The sequence below is a fragment of the Mustelus asterias genome, chromosome 23 (genome assembly GCF_964213995.1).
Source record: "Mustelus asterias chromosome 23, sMusAst1.hap1.1, whole genome shotgun sequence".
Taxonomy (NCBI): domain Eukaryota; kingdom Metazoa; phylum Chordata; class Chondrichthyes; order Carcharhiniformes; family Triakidae; genus Mustelus; species Mustelus asterias.
This window is the reverse complement of record NC_135823.1, coordinates 53,700,278-53,722,025: the sequence shown is the minus strand read 5'-3', so window position 1 is coordinate 53,722,025 and position 21,748 is coordinate 53,700,278. Positions and strand designations below refer to the sequence as shown.

The 21,748-nt window shown below is 45.7% G+C and overlaps 1 protein-coding gene across 1 annotated transcript in view; it reads left to right on the top strand.

Annotated features, from left to right (window-relative positions):
- Positions 1-21,748, top strand: part of LOC144510785 (arf-GAP with dual PH domain-containing protein 1-like) — a 148,664-nt gene that overhangs the window by 32,845 nt on the left and 94,071 nt on the right. Inside the window, exon 2 of the mRNA XM_078240665.1 lies at positions 21,038-21,168. Coding sequence (XP_078096791.1) covers positions 21,038-21,168 — 131 coding nt within the window. The remainder of the gene's footprint in view (positions 1-21,037; positions 21,169-21,748) is intronic.

The following is a 21,748-nucleotide window of genomic DNA, read 5'->3' as shown; positions in this document are numbered from 1 at the left end:
ACATGGACGTAAAAGATGGGGTGGGGGGGATAGGAAGAAACTTCTTCTGGATTTAATGGCCTGTTTCTCTGTTATACTTTCTAAGTAATTTTAAATGCTAATCTTTGCTATATGCAAGACTTTAAATATATTATAGATACCAGGGCATATCGTGGGCCAATGCTTTTGGTGAACTGTTTTTTTAAGGACTCAAGATCACACCATGTAAAATAGAACGTAGCTGTATCCCTTTATAAGGCAAAGAGGTGAACGACTCGGTGTTCTCGACTTTCCGCTGTGGTTCAGCTGGTAGCACCCTCCCCTCTTAGTCAAGAAAGCTGACAGTCCAGTGGAGTACTGAGGGACAATGCTAATCAGCCCAAATTCATTCTAACCTGAGGAGGTTCATTCTAGTCGTACCCTATTAGACCATTCTTACCATGTTGCTCAGATTCTCATGCCTGATGCCCACTTCCTCCAGAGTGACACCTGATCAGCCTGAGGGCTAATTAGCATTGTCGAGGTGCCGTCTTTCAGACGCCAACTTACAAAATAGGGGCAGGAGTAGTGTGGTGAACCATAGATGGTTACCACTATGGGTACTTGTACATATGTTACTCTTGTTACTGTTGGGGTTAGGGTTGGGGTGTTCCACCTGTTAGCATTGTTCTGTGGTACACTCCGTTTGGCTCCGCCTTCTTACAGGAGTATAAAGGTCACTGCTACTTCCTAGTAGCCCTTAGTCTGGGATAGTATTGTTAAGCAGTATGCTCTATTCTTGTTCTGAATAAAAGCCTTTATTCCCGGGTACGTCCTAGCCTCCCGAGTGAATAGGGCGGCACGGTAGCGCAGTGGTTAGCACTGCTGCTTCACAGCTCCAGGGTCCTGGGTTCGATACCCCGCTCGGGTCACTGTCTGTGTAGAGTTTGCATGTTCTCCTCGTGTCTGCGTGGGTTTCCTCCCGGGTGCTCCGGTTTCCTCCCACAGTCCAAAGATGTGCGGGTTAGGTTGATTGGCCAGGTTAAAAATTGCCCCTTAGAATCCTAAAAAAAAAATGCGTAGGTTAGAGGGATTAGCGGGTAAATATGTGGGGGTAGGGCCTGGGTGGGATTGTGGTCGGTGCAGACTCGATGGGCCGAATGGCCTCCTTCTGCACTGTAGGGTTTCTATGATTTCTATGATTAATTAATCGCGCACCAAGTAGGCCATTCAGCCCTTCGAGCCTGCTCCGCCATTCAGTAAGATCATGGCTGATTTGTTTGCATTTAAGTTCCACAATCGCCTTCTGATCTTTGCTGCCCTTGCCCAACAAGAATCTATCTACATTAAAGCAAAATACTGCGGACGCTGGAATCGGAAACATAAACAGGAAATGCTGGAAAATCTCAGCAGGTTTGACAGCATCTGTGGAGAGAGAATAGAGCCAAAATTACGAGTCAGGATGACTCTTCGTCAGAGCCCTGAATCTATCTACCTCTGCCTTAATATTCAGTGCCCCCGCTTCGAGACACTAAACTGAGCTCTCTTTTCCCTGTCTAAACTGGACATAAATCTCATCAAACTATTTGGGGATTATCCCCCTGCCCATTTTCAGTGTCCTGGCTGTTATACAGCTTCAATTTAAACACCTACCAAGCATTCCATTCTAATGAGACAAACAAGGACAGTAATTCAATTATTTCTTTATTTAATACTTCTAGTACCAACTCAAACATAAACAGTTGCAACTCATTAACTCTTTACTGAACTTTAACTGAACCTTAACTCTTAAACTGCACTTTAACTGAACATCAATTTTAACTATTTAACTGAAAGTAGATACTACCAAGTTTAGGAAAACCTTGGCCAAGAAATATGCTCGATGTAGAATTTACCTTCTTCTTCTCTCTGAAGTCTCCTTCAGGGTACAAGGTCTTGTTGCGTTGGTTGTTCTCTTGGAGTTATCGCTGCCAAACAAAGAACTCACGTGTCTTTTATCCACAATTCTCCACTTGCTTCCAGAAGATTCTCTGTCATCCAGCCAACTGTGTCACCAGAAAGTGATCACATGGCTCGAACATCCAGTGAAATTACTTTTGAACGACGCCGTGATACTTAGTTCATTTTACATGTCCCCTGCATAGCAGCTATAAAATCGGAGCTACGGTGTCTCAGTTAATGTAAGCAACTTCCCTGATCTGACCCAACACAGGAAGCTTCAGATCACAGCTCCCAGACCAGAGCCTCTTTACGACCTGCATCTGGTTTTAATCTATAAATTGACCAAAATTCCCAGCATGCTTGGCTCTCAAGCCAGAATAGCCATTTTAAAGCCACTATTGCCACTTGTTGTTTAATCATTGTTGTAGCCATTCTTTCTCTGGCCAATGGCCAATATTTAATCCTACAATTAACGTCAGAAAAAGAGATTACCTGGCTGTTACCACATTGCTGTTCATTTTGAGTTTGAGTGCAAATTAGCTGCTACAGTCCCTACATTACAACAGTGAGTACACCTCAAAAAGTACTTCATTCTACAAAAAATGGTGTATAAATGAAAGTCTTTTTCTCCGCCAATTCTGGAGAGAAAAAGTGTGGGACGACTGCAGTTATTAAGAGCCAACTGGAGGAGGGAAAAAGTCTTAGTGATCGAAAGTGTAAGAATGGATATTTGAACTGTCCTTCGCTTACACAACAGTTGTTCCATTCCATTGTTGTTCCACTGACGTTTGTTGTTGTGTTAGTTGTTCCATTCCCTTTAATTTGCATTATGGTTCCTGCTCTTGTGATCAGTGTGCAGCTCTTTTGAGAAACTGGGAGTCTGATGACATGGAAAGATCAGTTGAGACTACAGTGAACTGAAATTGAAAATTTATTTATTAGTGTCACATTAGCATTGCAATGAAGTTACCCTGAAAATCCCCTAGTTGCCACTCCGGCGCCTGTTCGGGTACACTGAAGGAGAATTTAGCATGGCCAATCCACCTAACCAGCGCGTCTTTCGGACTGTGGAGGAAACCAGAGCACCTGGAGGAAACTCACGCAGACACAGGGAGAATGTGCAGACGCCTCACAGACAGCGACCTGAGGCTGGAATTGAAACCAGATCCCTGGCGCTGTGAGGCAGCAGCGCTAATCACTGTGCCACCATGCCACAACCTTTCTTAGGTTAGAATGAACTTGGGCTAATTAGAATATAATAGACTATGATGAAGAACAACAACAGTGTGTTGCAGGATATGCATTATGGACTTTCAACTTGCTGCTCCTGAATCTTTTGAACATAATTAATATACTTTAATAGGAATTAATACCAAAAGTAAGTTTAAATCTTCCGTGCCAGAAATCCCTCCAAGTATAGTTTCCAATTTATATGGAGGATAAAATAGATATTCATCGATGAAGATACGAAGAGGAAGACCAAGAAACGGGGGTTGGGGGTGGGGATCGAGTGGTAGAGAAAGTGCTGGAAGCACTCAGCCAGTCAGGCAGCCTTTGTGGAGAGAGAAACAGAGTTAATGTTTCAAGTCGAGAGGTTCTGATTTACTTGGTGAAGAAGGGCATTTTGTCAAATATTTTCGTCTTGCGCTCGTCAGGACAACAAGAATAAATTGGGTGGCACAGTGGCTAGCACTGCTGCCTCTCAGCGCCAGGGACCTGGGTTCAATTCCCGGCTTGGGTCATGTCTGCACATTCTCCTCGTGTCTGCATGGGTTTCCTCTGGGTGCTCTGGTTTCCTCCCACAGTCCGAAAGATGTGCTGGTTAGGTGCATTGGCCGTACTAAATTCTCCCTCGATGTACCCGAACAGGCGCCAGAATGTGGCGACTAGGGGATTTTCAGACAGTAACTTCATTGCAATGTTAATGTAAGCCTACTTGAGACACTAATAAGTAAACTTTAAATACCAATGTTGGGAAGCAAAAACTTGTACTGTTTGAGTAGAGATTGATTGGTCGAGAGACATTGCCATGGAGAATGCACCAGTTAATGGTGACTCTCAGTTAACTGCCAAGCATTGTTTGGAAATTTAAACCAGACAGCTTGTCTCTGAGCAAGTCATTTTCCTGAAGAATGAACCAGCGAATGGCTAGCCCTTATTTTGTTTCGCTGAAGCAAGCGCTACGTGCATGCATGCTCTGATTAAAAGCCATTGAGCCGATACCTCAGCTCTGCTTCTCTCACCATGTGTGCTGCCTAACCTGCTGAGGGCTGTGTTCTGATTTTGGATTTTCAGCACCCGCAGTGTTGCATTTTGTTTGGAATGAAATGATTCTCCCAGACAGTTTAGTGAGAAGAGATCTGCCGCTGCAACTGGTAATAATGGGAGTATTTGCGATGGTGAATTAAGAGTATCATACAAGAATCATCTTTCACAATGTTACAGTGTTGTCACAGAGTCAGTTTACTTTAATGTTTGATGAACTGAGGAAATAGTGAAAATAAATAATTTTATTTTGCTTTTTCACACCGACACCAGTTCAAAACAAAATTCTGTGGCTCACCGGTGTGTGATGTAGATTAGACTAAGTAAGGTTGGACAGCCTGGTGGCACAGTGGTTAACACTGCTGCCTCACAGTGCCAGGGACTTGGGTTCAATTCCCAGCTTGGGTGACTGTCTGTGTGGAGTCTGCATGTTCTCCCCATGTCTGTGTGGGTTTCCTTCGGGTGCTCCGGTTTCCTCCCACAGTCCAAAGATGTACGGGTTAGGTGGATTGGCCATGCTAAATTGCCCCTTAGTGTCAGGGGGACTAGCTAGGGTAAGTGTATGGGAATAGGGCCTTGGCGGGATTGTGGTTGGTGCATTAGCCATACTAAATTCTCCCTCGGTGAACCCAGACAGGCGCCGGAGTGTGGCGACTAGGGGATTTGCACAGTAAGTTAATTGTAGTGTTAATGTAAGCCTACTTGTGACGGTATAAATAAGCTTTAAACCTATGGAACCACAGGGCAGATTATCCTCTCCAGCGCAGTCACTGGGAGAGTAACGAACTGGAATTAATGCCTTACTGACTGACCCCACCTGCATTAACGTCATTTAATCTTTTCACATGAGTCCCCACAACCCCACGTATTCGCCCTGCTAATCCCCCTGACACTGAGGGACAATTTAATATCACCAATTGACCTAACCTGCACATCTTTGAACTGTGGGAGGAAACCAGAGCACCCGGAGGAAACCCACGCAGAGACGGGGAGCATGTGCAAACTCCACACAGACAATGACCCAAGGCCGGAATTGAACCCTAGTCTCTGGCACTGTGAGGCAGCAGTGTTAACCACTGTGCCACCCATCGCATTGTCATTACCGCCTCAATTGAATGCGTCAACCCATATTTGGATTGACGTTTCTGTGATCGTTTAGAAATTGCAGCAGAATGGGACTCGACGTGTTAAAATTGGCAGGGATCAGAGTTTCTGCCCAAGTTTACAGTCCACACTGTGACCGTCATTAAACTGACAGGAATGAAGAGGGTAAATTCAGGTGCTATTTTATGTTTTCAAAATGGACAATTGCCCAATGTCACATGATGGGATCAACTCCACCAAACCTAGCCTTAGACACAGGCCACAATTGTCTGCCATCGTCTCCCTTGTGGTGTCCTGGAGCTGAGGTAATGCCAATTGAAGTTCTTCAAACTACTATATTTGTCTGTATTGCTGATTTTTACAGTTTCAGTTCATTCCACCAAACTTGTTGCAGTTTATAGCCAAAATCTCAACTTTTATTGTTATGTACCAATATCTAGACGATCACAGGAAGCCTTGTGAAACACCCAACGCTGATTGGAGTGTGCTCAAGCTCTTGAGCAATGCTACAGATATAGTGTGGGTGTGGAGGGTGGCATTGTGGTTCACAGTGGGTAAGGTTATGGGAAATAAGGGCAGCACGGTGGTGAGCACTGCTGCCTCACAGCTCCCGGGACCCGGTTCAATTCCAGGCTCGGGTCACTGTTTCTGTGGAGTTTGCACATTCTCTCTGTGCCTGCGTGGGTTTCCTCTAGGCATTCCGGTTTCCTCCCACAGTCCAAAGATGTGCAGGTTAGGTGGATTGGCCATGCTAAATTGACCCTTCGTCTCAGGCGAATTAGCAGGATAGGAATGTGGTGGTTACAGGAATAAGGCCTGGGTGGGTTAGTGGTCGGTGCAGACTCGGTGGGCCGAATTGCACCCTGCTGCACTGTAGGGATTCTATTCTTTTCTATTCTATGAAATCTCGGGAACCGAGAGCAAGGAACACATGATTAAACTTGAGCATTTGTCTGTAGTGCCACCCTTATTACAAAGGAAGCTCAAGTTAGCTTACTTTGTGTTTACTGTTTCAACATCTCCTAGGGCTGTTCTTGGATTGACTGAGCAGTGCTGATTCAGCAAGGGCCAGTTACAAGGAACTGCACTGGGTGTGGCTATGGTTCCTAAAAGCTTGTGTGTCCCTGAATATTTTCATGCAGCTGTTTTGCAGCTCCACACTCCATGTACTCAAGGAATTTGTGATTTTTAAAAAGAGAGAGAAATCTTGCATTTATTCATAGAGTAGACATTCATAGAATCCCTACAGTGCAGACGAAAGCCATTCGGCCCATCGAGCCTGCACCAACAGCAATTTAGGGAAGGCCTAGTGGCATTATCGCTGGACTATTAATCTAGAAACTCAGCTAATGTTTTGGGGACCTGGGTTCGAATCCCGCCACGGCAGATGGTGGAATTTGAATTCAATATTTTTTTAAAATTTGGAATTGGGAATCTACTTATGACCACGAAACCATTGTTGATTGTTGGAAAAACCCATCTGGTTCACTAATGTCCTTTAGGGAAGGAAATCGGCCCTCTTTATCTGGTCTGGCCTACATGTGGCTCCAGAACCACAGCAATGTGGTTGACTCTTAGTCGCCCTTGTTCAGAGGGCAGTTAGGGATGGGCAATAAATGCTGGCCGGCCAGTGACGACCATGTCCCATGAATGAATAAAAAGAAATCGCACCCAGGCCCTATCCCTGTAACCCCACGTATTTACCCTAGCTAGTCCCCCTGACACTAAGGGGCCATTTAACATGGCTAATCCACCTAACTCGCACATTTTTGGAGGGTGGGAGGAAACCAGAACACCCGGGGGAAACCCACACAGACACTGGGAGAATGCGCAGACGTCACACAGACAGCCACCCAAGGCTAGAATTGAACCCAGATCCCTGGTGCTGTGAGGCAGCAGTGCTAACCATTGTGCCTCCCTACCACCCCCCTGGCACCTTCCTCCAACTTCACAACACCCCAAAGCATTTCACAGCTAATTAAGGACTTGTGTGAAGCATCGTCATGTAAGAAGCATGATGTTTGTACATAACTTCCCTCAAGTGGTAATTATATAATGCTGTAGTATAATATCTGCTGCTTTGAGGGATAAATATTAACCAAGACACCAAGATGTCCTCACCTGCTCTTCTTTAAACTAGTGCCATGGGATCTTTTATGTCCACCTGAAAAGGCAAAGAGGGCCTTGGTTTGAAGCCCCATCTGAGAAACGGCACCTGTGACAGTGTGGTACTCCCTCAGTACTGCTCTGGAGCGCAGCTGAATCGCATTGGCTCCATTGCAATTACTGAGTTTTGACGAGGAAGCTGAATAATAGATTAATAGTAAGACCTCGTGCGAGATTCTCTGATCTCATTTGTCCTGCTGCCAGTGAGAATAGAGAATTTGGCACTCAGCCAAAACTTCATTCCCTGCAGCGGCACTGGAGAATCCCAACCGCGGGCGAGGTCGGAGGATTCCGTCTTAATTTGATTTGATTAAAGACTCTTGTTTAGACTTCGTTTCACGGGCTTTAGATTTCTGGGAGAGAAAACAGTGCGAGCGGGGTCGGCACAATATGCTTTGATGTGAGATTTTCAGTTTGCGCTTGGAATGAGCTATTCAACACAATACTGGATTAAAATGGAATGCATTGCCAAGGAGCTGAACTCTAAAGTTTCACTTCTAATTCGAGCAAAGATAAATTTGCCCAGAGCACTTGAATAGAACTAGGCTGTAAATAAATGCCGAGGTGGTGTAGCGCCAACTGTTGATGGTCACAGTATGTTGTGATTGCAAAACTAGCCGAAGCATCCAGCGAATGTCTCTGAAGTGTAGCCGGTGAGGCAATCGGAATCCAGAGCGCTGGGAACCTTTTCACCTCCAGCTGATCAAGTCTCAATATCGCGGAAAGCTGAAATCAAACCAGCACTTGCATTAATTTACAGCTATGCATGGGTGTGTTGGTGTAGGGTATACACCATAGATACCCTACACCAACACGCACACACGCATACACACGTCACTAAAGATCAGGGCACTACTTCATTGCCATAGAATCCCTACAGTGCAAACCATTTGGCCCATTCAGCCTGCACTGACGACAATCCAACCCAGGCCCTATTAGTGGAACCCCACGTATTTACCCTGTTAATCCTCCGACACTAAGCGGCAATTTATCCTGGCCAATCAACCTAACCCGCACATCTTTGAACTGCGGGAGGAAACCGGAGCACCCGGAGGAAACCCACGCAGACACGGGGAGAATGTGCAAACTCCGCACAGTCAGTGACCCGAGGCCGGAATTGAACCCGGGACCCTAGCGCTGTGAGGCAGCAGTGCTAACCACTGTGCCACCGTGCCGGCCCTCAAGCAGCATGTAAAGACATAGCAAGACCTTCACCACTGCCAATGATCGAAGAAAGCAGCTCACCATCTTCACAGATCCTCATAGATACGACCCTACACTCTCAATCCCATGCCACCGAAGGCTTGGAGACAAACAAATGGAGATGTAAATACATCAGTCACACCATCACCACCTCCCCCTCCCACCCCCCACACCAGCCTTTGAGTTGTGGCTGCTGGTGGAGGTGCCAACCCCTGCCTGACACAGGTGTTGTCTACTGTACCAGTGACACGGTAGAGTACATATCATAGTCAATGGGTTATTTTGTGTCTTGTGTGCAGGGCTGCTTTTGCCATCTTGTCATTTGAATCCCTTTATATAGAGACACCTATATCCTCAACACCGGTGCCCCACAAGGCTGTGTTCTCAGCCCCCGACTATACTCTTTACACACCTATGACTGCGTGGCCAAATTCCCCTCCAACTCGATTTTCAAGTTTGCTGACGACACCACCATAGTGGGTCAGGTCTCAAACAATGACGAGACAGAGTACAGGAATGAGATAGAGAATCTGGTGAACTGGTGCGGCAACAATAATCTCTCCTTCAATGTCAACAAAACGAATGAGATTGTCATCGACTTCAAGAAGCGTAAAGGAGAACATGCCCCTGTCTACATCAATGGGGATGAAGTAAAAAGGGTCGAAAGCTTCAAGTTTTTAGATGTCCAGATCATCATCAACCTGTCCCCGTCCCCCCATGCCGACACTATCGTTAAGAAAGCCCACCAATGCCTCTGCTTTCTCAGAAGACTAAGGAAATTTGGCATGTCAGCTATGACTCTCACCAACTTTTACAGATGCACCATAGAAAGCATTCTTTCTGGTTGTATCACAGCTTGGTATGGCTCCTGCTCTGCTCAAGACCGCAAGAAACTACAAAAGGTCATGAATGTAACCCAATCCATCACGCAAACCAGCCTCCCATCCATTGATTCTGTCTACACTTCCCGCTGCCTCAGAAAAGCAGCCAGCATAATTAAGGACCCCACGCACCCCGGACATTCTCTCTTCCACCTTCTTCCTTTGGGAAAAAGATACAAAAGTCTGAGGTCACGTAGCAACCGATTCAAGAACAGCTTCTTCCCTGCTGCTACTCAGACTTTTGAATGGACTTACTTTGCATTATGTTGATCTTTCTCTACACCCTAGCTATGACTGTAACACTACATCTGCACTCTCATTTCCTTCTCTATGAATGGTATGTTTTGGTCTGTATAGCGCGTGAGAAACATAACTTTTCACTGTATGTTAATACATGTGACAATAATAATTCAAATCAAATCAAAAGCCATTGCTATTTCTCAGCCCATTGAGTCAATAGGAATATCTAAGTCCAAAATCTGGACTACTGTGGGTTCTTGATTCTCTCATTTAAGCATCCCCTCTTTATACAAAAAAAACTCACGTCTCTTCTATTAATATTCTATGGGATATGGTGGTTTTGCCTTTATGCTGCTGGATTAATATTCCAGAGAATATGAGTTTAAATCTCACTACGGAAGTTTGTGAACAAAAATACATTAAAAAAATAAAGTAAATACATCTCCAGGGATGTACGAGTTAGGTGGATTGGCCGTGCTAAATTGCCCATGAGTGTCGGGGGATTAGCAGGGTACATATATGGGGTTGCAGGGATAGGGCCTGGGTGGGATTGCTGTTGGTGCAGGCTCGATGGGCCGAATGGGCTCCTTCTGCACTGTAGGGATTCTATGATTTGAAGATCTGGAAATAAATAAGCTAGTATCAGTGAAAGCGACCATGAAGATAATGGATTGGGGTGAAATACCTGCCGGATTGCTAATGTCTCGTTTTGATGACGGGTAGGAAACCTGCCGTCTTTCGCCAGTCATGGCTCCAATTCCATATCAGCATAAGTGTCTCTTAATTGTCCTCTGCCCAGCAAGCCAATGGGTTGTATCAAGCGGCATGTAAAGACATGGCAAGATCTTCACCACTGCCAATGATCGAAGAAGGCACCTCACCATCTTCATAGATCCTCTAGCGATGGGCAATAAATGCTAGCCTTGCCCACAGCGCTGGCACACTGGAATTATTATTTTTTGCTTTGTTTCAGTGCAGTTTTCCTGCATCAAAAATATGCCTGTTATAACATCCAATGCGCACCTCATTAAGACTGGACTAATTAACATAACTCAGATTGCTTTATGAGCTCTTCCCTTGTCATGCACAGTGCTTCTAATACACATTCGATGCTTTAAAAATGTACATGCCTGCCTTCTCCAGGAGAGAATGTAATTACAGGCACCAGCAATGCTTGGCATTCCCTCAAAAATCATTGGTTTAAGAGCGCTATGCATTAACGAGCTTCACTGTTTCCCTCAAGTGTGTTTTCCTATTAAGATAAAGCCTTTCAATCCATTGTGTCATGGTGCTAAGTGCAATTTAATTTGCTCATAAACCTTTGATCAGTGTTAAAGAACTTGTAGCAGTGAAGGGAACTCAATCCAACTGAATCCCTGTCGAATGCGAACATATAACATGCAGCCATTGAATAAATGATGCAAAGGGTAGACATTGACCATTTTTGTATTTGAGTCAACTAGTCACATGCCTCTATACAGGATTTCCCAAAATCTATTTTTTGAATTCTGATACCTTTCTTCTTTTAAGTCTATGCTGTTTTTGAATTTCTCAAGTTTTTTTCCCTGAATGTTATTTGTTATTTCTCCACTGTTTCCCTGACTTTAGTTTAAAGCAAAGTTTATTTACTACTGTCACAAGTAGGCTTACATTAACACTGCAATGAAGTTACTGTGAAAATCCCCTAGTGGCCACACTCCATTGCCTGTTCGGGTACGCTGAAGGCGAATTTAGTATGGCCAATGCACCTAACCAGCATGTCTTTCGGACTATGGGAGGAAACCCAAGTATCCGGAGGAAACCCATGCAGACATGGGGAGAAGGTGCAGACTCCACACAGACAGTGACCCATGCCGGGAATCGAACCAGAGTCTCTGGCGCTGTGAGGCAGCAGTGCTAACCGCTGTGCCACTATTCACTACATTACATTACATTTTTCTCCTCCCACATAATATTCTCCTCCCTTTAAATAACTAAATAACCATCTAATGTAACCACCACACCAATACTTAATAATACAATAACAACTCCCTCGCAATAAGAATAGAGTCCATTATAATCTGTAACCTTCCGGGGCTTCATCTTTTTGGTGGTTTCACCTTCAGGGTTTCACCTCTTAGGGTTATGCCTTCTAGGGTTACAAACACCTGCCTGATTCAATGCTCTGCCATCACCAAACTCTCATGGGGAGGGCACAAATCTCTGCCTCGGATATGTCCCAAAGTCGCTTTGCAGTCAGTGAAGTATCTTTTATGTCCTGTTGCAATGTAAAAAGCAAGGCAGCCATTTCATAGAATCTTTAAAATCCAGAAGAAGCCTGCACCAACAACAATCCCAGCCAGGCCCTATTCTCGTAACCACAGGTATTTACCCTGCTAATCCCCCTATCACGAAGGGACAATTTAGCATGGCCAATCAACCTAACCTGCACACCTTTGGACTGTGAGAGGGAACTGGAGCACCCGGAGGAAACCCACGCAGACACAGGAAGAATGTGCAAACTCCGCACAGACAGTCACCCGAGGCCAGAATTGAACCCAGGTCCCTGGCTCTGTGAGGCATCAGTGCTAAATTTTAAAGTCAAAGTTTGTTTATTAGTGTCACAAGTAGGCTTACATTAACACTGCAAAAATCCCCTAGTTGCCACACTCCGGTGCCTGTTTGGGTACACTGAGGGAGAATTTAGCATGGCCAATGCATCTAACCAGCATGTCTTTCGGAGTGTGGGAGGAAACCGGAGCACCCGGAGCAAACCCATGCAGACACGGGGAGAACGTGCAGACTCCGCACAGGCAGTAAGCCAAGCTGGGAATCGAACTCGGGTCCCTGGCGCTGTGAGGCGTCAGTGCTAAGCACTGTGCCACCATGCAAACTCCCACAAACCACAGTATGCCAACAGCCAGATAATCTGTTTTAGCGATTGTTTGGCTGAAGGATGAATATTGGTCAGGTCACTGGCGTAGCTCCCCCGCCCCCTCGTTAAAGTAGCACCGTTGAATCTTTTGCATTCGGCTCAGAGCGTATATTGCATCATGAAGCCCGCACCTCTGACACCATCGCGGTAGTGTGCTGGGTCTGTCAGCTTGGCTGTTGTACTCTATGAAGTGGACCTTGAACCCACAACTTTCTCATTCAGAGGCAAGAGTGCTACTCATTGAGCCTTGGCTGACATCGAGCGGAAGCGATGAACAAATGGTTAAAATACAAAGTTCTTCAATATCGCTATCCATTGGCACTCTGCAAAGCCCTTATCAGAGAGTGTGGTGAAATACTATTGAAGTGACCATTTTCTTTATCAGTACACTGGCAGTCACATTAATATGTAACCAAAGGTTCCCTCCACAATGCCCCAAATGAATACAAAATCGGAAACGTGTTGAACATGACATTGATGGAGGTATAATTGTGAATTTTCAATTTTGTGTCTTGGTGATTTATAACAATCTATTTAAAGGACATGATCTCATTCTATATTTTTGGCAGATGTTCAACCACATTAATTCGTAACTGCATTGTACTTTTCCAGATGTTTTAATTTATGGACTAACGTCAGAGAGATTTACATAGAAAATGATGGACTTTCATTGACAAAGGGGCTCTCTGATTATATCCAAATTTCATGCAAGTGCATGAGAAGGGGTATGCAAATTAAACAGTGTAACTGTACTGTGCTGGAATCAGCATTATTCAGATCCATTTAAGCATTTGATTGCTGCCAAATGTTAGCTTCACGCGGCTTGATATTATGCCCTGGGTAACCGGTGTGCAAACACATTTACCAGAGATTTCTCTCTGCTGTTTTAATATTGATATCAATCCATTTATGTTACAGTGGCGGCACGGTGGTTAGTACTGCTGCCTCACAGCGCCATGGCCCTGGCTTTGATTCTGGACTTGGGTGACTCTGTGTGGAGTCTCCCCGTGTCTGAGTGTGCTTCCTCCGGGTGCTCCGGTTTCCTCCCACACTCCAAAGATAGAATCATAGAATCCTACAGTGCAGGAGGAGGCCGTTCAGCCCATCGAGTCTGCACCGACCGCAATCCCACCCGGGCCCTATCCCCATAACCCCATGGATTTACCCTGCTATCCCCCCCTGACATTACGGTCAATTTGGCATAGCCAATCCACCTAACCCGCACATCTTTGGACTCTGGGAGGAAACCGGAGCACCCGGAGGAAACCCACGCAGACACGAGGAGAACGCGCAGACTCCACACAGACAGCGACCCAAGCCGGGGATTGAACCCGGGTCCCTGGCGCTGTGAGGCAGCAGTGCTAGCCACTGTGCCGCCCCTAACCACTGGGCCACTGTGCCGCCCAGATTAGGTGCAGGTTGGGTGGATTGGCCACGCTAAATTATCCTTCGTGTCCAAAGATGTGTAGTTTAGATGGGATTAGCCATGGTTACGGGAAGAGGACCTGGGTACGATCCTCTGTCAGAGAGTTGGTGCAGACCTGATGGGCTGAATGGCCTCCTTCTGCACTATGATTCTATGGTCAATGCATCTGATGATACGGCAGAGAGAGAAATTTCAGGCGAGTACATTAGGTGTCTTATGTTTATATCTTTCCTTGTCATTTTAAGGCTTTTTTTCAGATTTCACAAACCTATTTGCTGAAAAGCACCCCATGCTGCACTAAATATGATTACCTCCTAATCATTCGTCAACCGTCATGACCTGGTCTTTCTGAGCCAGACCAGCAATTCAATGACCAGGTTTGAGCTGTCTCCTGTGCTTGTTGGCAACTACAACAAAGAACCTTAACACTGTCCAATCCAATCTCCCGTAAAACCCTTCCAGCCAGCAGATAAACAGCTTGAGTTTATGCAGTGCTTTTAATGTAATAAGACACTGCACAGAAACATCATAAAACAAAATTGACACCACGACACTTGGGAAGATAATAAGTGAGAGGAAAAGCTTGGTCACAAAGGGAGATTTTAAGTTTATTTATTAGTGTCACAAATAGGCTTACATTAACACTGCAATGAAGTTAGTGAAAATCCCCTAGTCGCCACACTCCAGCGCCTGTTCGGGTACACTGAGGGAGAATCTAGCATGGGCCAAAGCATCTAACCAGCACGTCTTTCGGACTATGGGAGAAAACCGGAGCACCCGGAGGAAACCCACGCAGACGTGGGGAGAACGTGCAAACGCCACACAGGCAGCGACCCAAGTCGGGAATCGAACCCTGATCCCTGGTGCTGTGAGGCAGCAGTGCTAACCACTGTGCCACCGTGCCATTTTGAGGCATGCCTGAAAAGGAGGAAACTGCAACTGAGAGATGGAGTTGTGTGAGCGAAAGAATTCCTGAACTTGGAGGCTTGGCTACTGATGGTACAACCACCCCTGATGGAGTGACTAAAATCTGGGATGCTCAAGAGGCCAGAATTGGAGGAGCTCAAAGATCTCAAAGGGTTGTGGGGAGATGGGGAGAGGGCAGCTTCATGGAGCGATTGGAAAACCAGGCTGAGAATTCCAAAGTCAAAATGTTGTTTGACCAGGAGCCGAGCACAGGGGTGAACTGGACTTTCTGAGAGTTTCTGGCCTTGGAGAAACTAGAAGCTTGAGTAGGCCATTCGGCCCTTCATGCCTGCTCCGCCATTCATTTTGATCACGGCTGATCATCGAATTCAATATCCTGATTCTGCCCCTTTCCCCCATATCCCTTGATCCCCAAGGGCTTTATCTAATTTATTTTTGAAATCAGACTATGTTTTGACCTCAACTACATTCGGTGGTAGTGAATTTACGCAGGGTGAAAGGTTGGGGATCAGCCAGATGGGTGTTGGAACAGTCAAGAGGTAACAAAAGCATGAACGAGGGTTTCAGCTGTTACAGCGATGAATATAGGTGCTCTGATACAACGTTGGGTGGGAGGGTGAACTGTGAGGAGGATGCAGCGATGCTTCAGCGTGATTTGGACAGGCTGAATATGTGGCCATCTGCATGGCAGATGCAATATAATGCGGATCAATGTGAGGTTATCCACTTTGGTAGCAATAGTAGGAAGACAGATTATTACTTGAATGGGTGTAAATTGAGGGAGGTGGATACTCAACGAGACCTTGGAGTCCTTGTGCATTAGTTGCTGAAATTAAGCGCACAGGTACAACAGGCAGTAATGAAGGCAAATGGTATAGCAAGAGGACCTGAATATAGGGATAGGGATCTTTTGCTGCAATTGTAATGGGCGTTGGTGAGGCCACACATCGAGTATTGTCTGCAGTTTTGGTGTCCTTATCTGAGGAAGGATGTTCTTGCTATAGAGGGAGTATAGCGAAGGTTTACCAGGCTGATTCCTGGGATAGCAGGTCTGTCATGTGAGGAGAGACTTAAATCGGTTAGGATTATATTCACTAGAGTTTAGAAGAGTGAGAGGGGATCTCACAGAAACGTAGAAAATTCTAACAGGGTTAAACAGGCTAGATTCAGAAAGAATGTTCCCAATGGTGAGGGAGTCCAGAACTAGGGGTCATAATTTGAGGATAAGGAGTAAACCTTTTAGAACTGAGGTGAGGAGAAATTTCTTCACCCAGAGGATGATGAATGTGTGGAATTCACTACCCCACCGAATGTAGTTGAGGCCAAAACGTCGTCTGATTTCAAAAATAAATTGGATATAGCTCTTGGGGATCAAGGGAAATGGGGGGGGAAGGGGGGGGGGGATCAGGATATTGAATTCGATGATCAGCCATGATTAAAATGAATGGCGGAGCAGGCATGGAGGGCCGAATGAACTACTCCTGCTTCTAGTTTCTATAAGGCCAGAAACTCACCTCTGCTGAAACGTGACACCAAAGGTACAAACGGGTTGGCTTAATCTCAAGACTGTTCCCACAGAGAGGGATGGAGTCAGTAATTAAGGAGAAGGGTTTGGAACAGGGACTGAAACAAGAACTTTAATTTAAAGGAAATTTTGATCCTATGAAGTTCCCATGGATTAGCATGTTAGCTCTGGTTGTATTGGCAAACTCAGATTACAAAGGATTAATGCTGTGAATCCATTTACATTGTGTACCATTTGAACAAAGTTCATGTCGGCCTTTTTATAACAGTGGGCTGACATTTTTTGGTTTTTTTAATTGGTTCATGTGGGCGTCGCTGGCTGGGCCAGCATTTATTGCCCATCCCCGAGGGCATTGCTGTGAATTACAGCACAGAGTCGCATATATAAGGACGACAGATTTCCTGAGTGGACCAGATGGGTTTTTTACAACAATTATTTTGATGGTTTTTAATTCCAGATTTTTATTGGGAGTTCAAATTTCACCATCTGTCACCGGTGGGATTTGAACCCAGGTCCCCGGAGCATTACCCCGGCTCTCTGGATTATTAGTCCAGCGATAATTCCACTATGCCACTGCCTCCCCTTAGGACACAACAATCCATTAACTACACTTGGTGTAAATCCATTTGCATAGGCCCAATGGGGTGATGGGGATTACACACTCATAACTGAGTCTGCCCCACTGACCTGAAAGGGATTAGTTACATCCCAACACAATAAGAAAATCTACTCCATAATTTACTAATCATTAATCTATGCAATCATTTATTCAGGTTGGTGAACACTCCAGAATTTATCATACAAATTATCTATCGATATATGCTGATTACAATTTCCCCAAAATTCATTCAGTTCATTAAACCACCTAAGGACTTATTACATCATTTATTAGCGTACCTTGTAATTTATTCGATGAATTATTAATCTAGTCCATAAATTGTAATAAAAATGGCACGACATTACTTCGACCTCACGAACTCTATTGCAACCACACTGAATTAACCACCAATGGAGTGTGATGTGTAACACGCTGGCAGAGTAAATTAGACCCGGACTGTAACTCAGATTATTCGGAGGGCAGCAGCTTAAGAAGCGGCGAGCTGTATTACTAGGCGAGGAAGTAGTGGGAAGTATCAGCAGCTGGGGAAAAGGTCATTTACAGTCGGCAAGAAGGATCTCCTTCAGAATGACAAAATAACTCGTTGAGCAGCTAAAAGTGAAGGATGAATCGGGGGGGGTGGGAAACTGCAGGGAGAAGTGGTATTTTTGCATACTTGCATATCTTGTGAATTTGCACAGGTCGAACGTGACTGCTCACTTGCTTACTCTCCTGCACAATTAAATATCTTCAGTCTTTCTCTCTCCTCCTCTCCCCAGATCCTCAACAATTGATTTCTCTCCTCTGCTTAAGGCATTGATCAACTGCTGAGTACAGATCATGTACACATGCCCGCTCACTCAGTCACTCATTTAGACGCACCATTTTCTTCCAGCACCTCGCCCAGATCATTATTTAAGAAGACTTGCATTTTATACGCCACCTTTCATGGCCTAAGGACATCCCAAAATGCATTCAGTGAGGTACCTTCGAAGTGTAGCCACAGTTGCAGTGGAGGAAACATGGCAGCCAACTGAGGCAAAACAAGCCTCCCGCAAACAGCACCGTGATAATGATCAGCAAATTTGTTATTTAAATGTTGAATGGCCAGGATATGTGGGAGAACTCCCTTGCTCTTCTTTTCAAATAGTGCTGTGGGATGTTTTCATCCGCCTGGTTTTAGAGAAATAGGAGCAGGAGGAGGCCCTTCGAGCCTGCTCCACCATTCAGTATCATCATGGCTGATCCTCTATTTCAACACCATTCACCCACGCTCTCCCCATATCCCATGATGCCTTTAGAGTTGAGAAATCTATTTATTTCTTCAAATATTTTTGGCGACTTGGCTTCCAGAGCTTTCCGTGACACAGATTTCCACAGGTTCGCCACCTTCTGAGTGAAGAAGTTTCTCCTCATCTCTGTCCTAAATGGACTACCCCAAATCACGTGTGAGAGACAGCACCTTTTCTCTTTCTGTCATGGGATGTGGACGTCACTGGCAGGGCCAACATTTAGGCTGCAACTCTACCGTTTTGCCCGAGGGAGGCCATAAAATCCCGCCCTTATTATCCATACTGATTGTCCTTGAGAAGGTGGCAGTGAGCATCCTTCTAGAACTGCTTTAGTTCCATCTGGTGCAGGCGCACCCACAGTGCTTTTAGGAAGGGCGTTCCAGGATTTTGGTCCAGGGACATTGCAGGAGTGATGGTGTGGTTCCAAGTCAAGATGTGTGTGTGTGTGGCTTGCAGGGAGCCTTGTAGATGGTGGTGTTCCCATACATCTCGAACAGCTTGGCTAGGGTGCGGCAAGTTGTGGAGCACTTAAGTCCCACAGCCAGTGTGTTTCCAGGACTTATGGCCATTGTAGTATTCAGTCCTTAAGCTGTTTCGTCGTATCAGGCGGAGTGAATCAAATTGGATGAAGATTGACATCTGTGGTGTTGTCGACTTTGGGATGGGGTGGGGGTGGAAGGCCGCATTGCATTATCCACTCGGCATTTCTGGCTGAAGATGATTGCACATGATTGCCTTGTCTTTTGCACTGATGGCTCTTCCACCATTGACATTGGGGACATTTGTGGAACTTCCTTCTGCAGTGAGTTGTTTAATTGTATTAAACTATTCACCACTGGATGTGGCAGGACCTCGGAGCTTAGATCTGATCCGTCGAGCAGGGTACGAATCTGGCTGGTAAGCTCTGTAAAGAGGAAATGTAGGTTAATGTTTGAACGGGCGAATCCTGGTTCTGTAGGTTCATTTCATGGTCTGTTTGGTGCAGTCTGACCTGTGTACGTGCTGTACCCCACAGCAATCGGATCACTGAACTGATGAGGGAATGGCACCCATGACGATGCTGCACTCCTTCAGCAGTTCACCAGATTACATGACCAAGCACTAATGGAGGCCACAAGCCCAAGAGACCAGCTTGGTTGAAAGGACAACAGTGTGTGGAATCTTACGACTGGCATCAGTTAACCTGTGTAAGAATAGTGTATACATGCGGCAAGTGTAGGATCAAAGGGAGCTGGTGGTGCCCTCGTGCTGGCATAACCTCCTGACACCCATTAATCAGGTTCAGACATGAAGGGGGTGATATAACGGCTTGTCACGCTGGTCGATGGGCGTGGCAAGCTGGTAAGATCGCAAGAGGCAAATAATCGGGTCAGTGCCCAGTTTCCCGCCTCTCACGATCTTACTGGCCCTGAATTTCCAGCATCATCAGCCTAAATGCGACGCTGATTTACATATTTAAATTGATATTTTAATATAATTAGTGAGCCCAGGATGGAATCATCTGGGATCACTTGCCTTAGTGGCCTCACGGTGAAGGTCCTCACTGGCAAGGATCAAGTATGGTCCCATCAATGGGGACTTGATGTGGTGGCCTTGCCGGTGGGACTGAGCCTCCCCCCCCCCCCCCTGGTGCTCGGGACTAGGAAAGGGAGTGCCCAGTGGCCAGTGCCAGCCTGGGATCGGGCCATGATGGGGGTGGAGCATAAGGGGAGGCGGGCAAGTGGGGGAGCTGTGCATTCTGCAACCAGGATTGGCGGGGGGGCCAGGATCTGCACACTCTGTATTGGTGATTGTCCAGGGCGGCGATTGACCAGATTGGGAGGGGGGGGGGGGGGGGGAGTTTGGTGGGGAAATAGACCAGGTTGGGGGGATAGCAACCAATTGGATGGGGGAGTGGAGAGTGGGGGGGCGGGGGGGGGCGTAGAGCGGGCCATGTATCAGGGCGGTGATCGGCTGGGGAAAGGGGGTATCGGTGAGATATCTGGGGAGGGTGTGGGGGGTTGGGGGACGTGACTGATAGATCTCTAGAACCAAGAGATCTGCACATGCGCCCTCTAGTGTGAGCAACTGGCTTGCGGATGAGCTTAGGCCCCGTCCCCTCCCCCTGCTGGCGGGAATCAGATTGTGCATTTCTTTTGCACCAAGTGGTGTAAGATTTCATTTGTGGCCTTCCCGAAAAAACAAATCTGAAACTCTCCCGTTTGCACGCTTGATCGGCACTTGGAATTTTTTTGGTAAGGTCACCCCCAAAGAATGGCATCTCCACAGAAAGAGTAATGAAAATTTAGACCTCTCTTCCCCTGGGATCAATTGACGGTTTTACAAGCGCGATCAGTGGATCTTTGAGTTAAGGATATTAAAGGGTATGAAGCCAGGATGGTAAATGGAGCAGAGATCGGCCATGATCTAATTGAAGGGCAGAATAAGCTTGGCAGTCTGAATGATCTTCTATACTCCTAATGACTGAGTTGTAGCTTGTCAATCTGCTGCCCACTTTCCAGTGCTTTGGGGAAAGGGGAAGCTATTGATTTGAAAATAAAAAGGAATGCGTTGCGGCTCACTGATAAATTCATGTAAACTTTACTCTTGTTTTCCAGATCACGACTGGGCATCTTACACTCTTGGAGTTTTTATCTGTTTAAATTGTTCAGGAATTCATCGAAATATCCCTCAAGTTAGTAAAGTGAAATCTGTTCGGTTAGACGCCTGGGAGGACGATGAAGTTAAGGTACGTGTTTGAGTTGAAGTGCAGGTGAAAATTCTGTCTGACTGAGAGTGGGAATTCAGCTTAAAATAAACATAGTTATGAGTAAAAACACCTATTATAGACTTAACAGCATCTCACAAATGATAATAATTCTGAAATGCAACCTGGAACTCACTGCCTGGAAGGGTGATAGAGGCGGGAGGCCTCACAACATTATAAGAAATATTTAGATGAACATTTGAAACGTCATATCATACAAGACTATGGACCAAGTCATAGAATCATAGAGTCATAAAATCATAGAGTCATAGAGGTTTACAGCATGGAAACAGGCCCTTCGGCCCAACTTGTCCATGCCGCCATTTTTTTTAACCTGTAAGCTAGTCCTAATTGCCTGCGTTTGGCCCATATCCTTCGATACCCATCCTACCCATGTAACTATCTAAATGCTTTTTAAAAGACAAAATTGTACCCACCTCTACTAATATCTCTGGCAGCTCGTTCCAGACTCTTGCCACTCTCTGTGTGAAAAAATTGCCCATCTGGATCCTTTTGTATCTCTCCCCTCTCACCTTAAATCTATGCCCTCTAGTTTTAGATT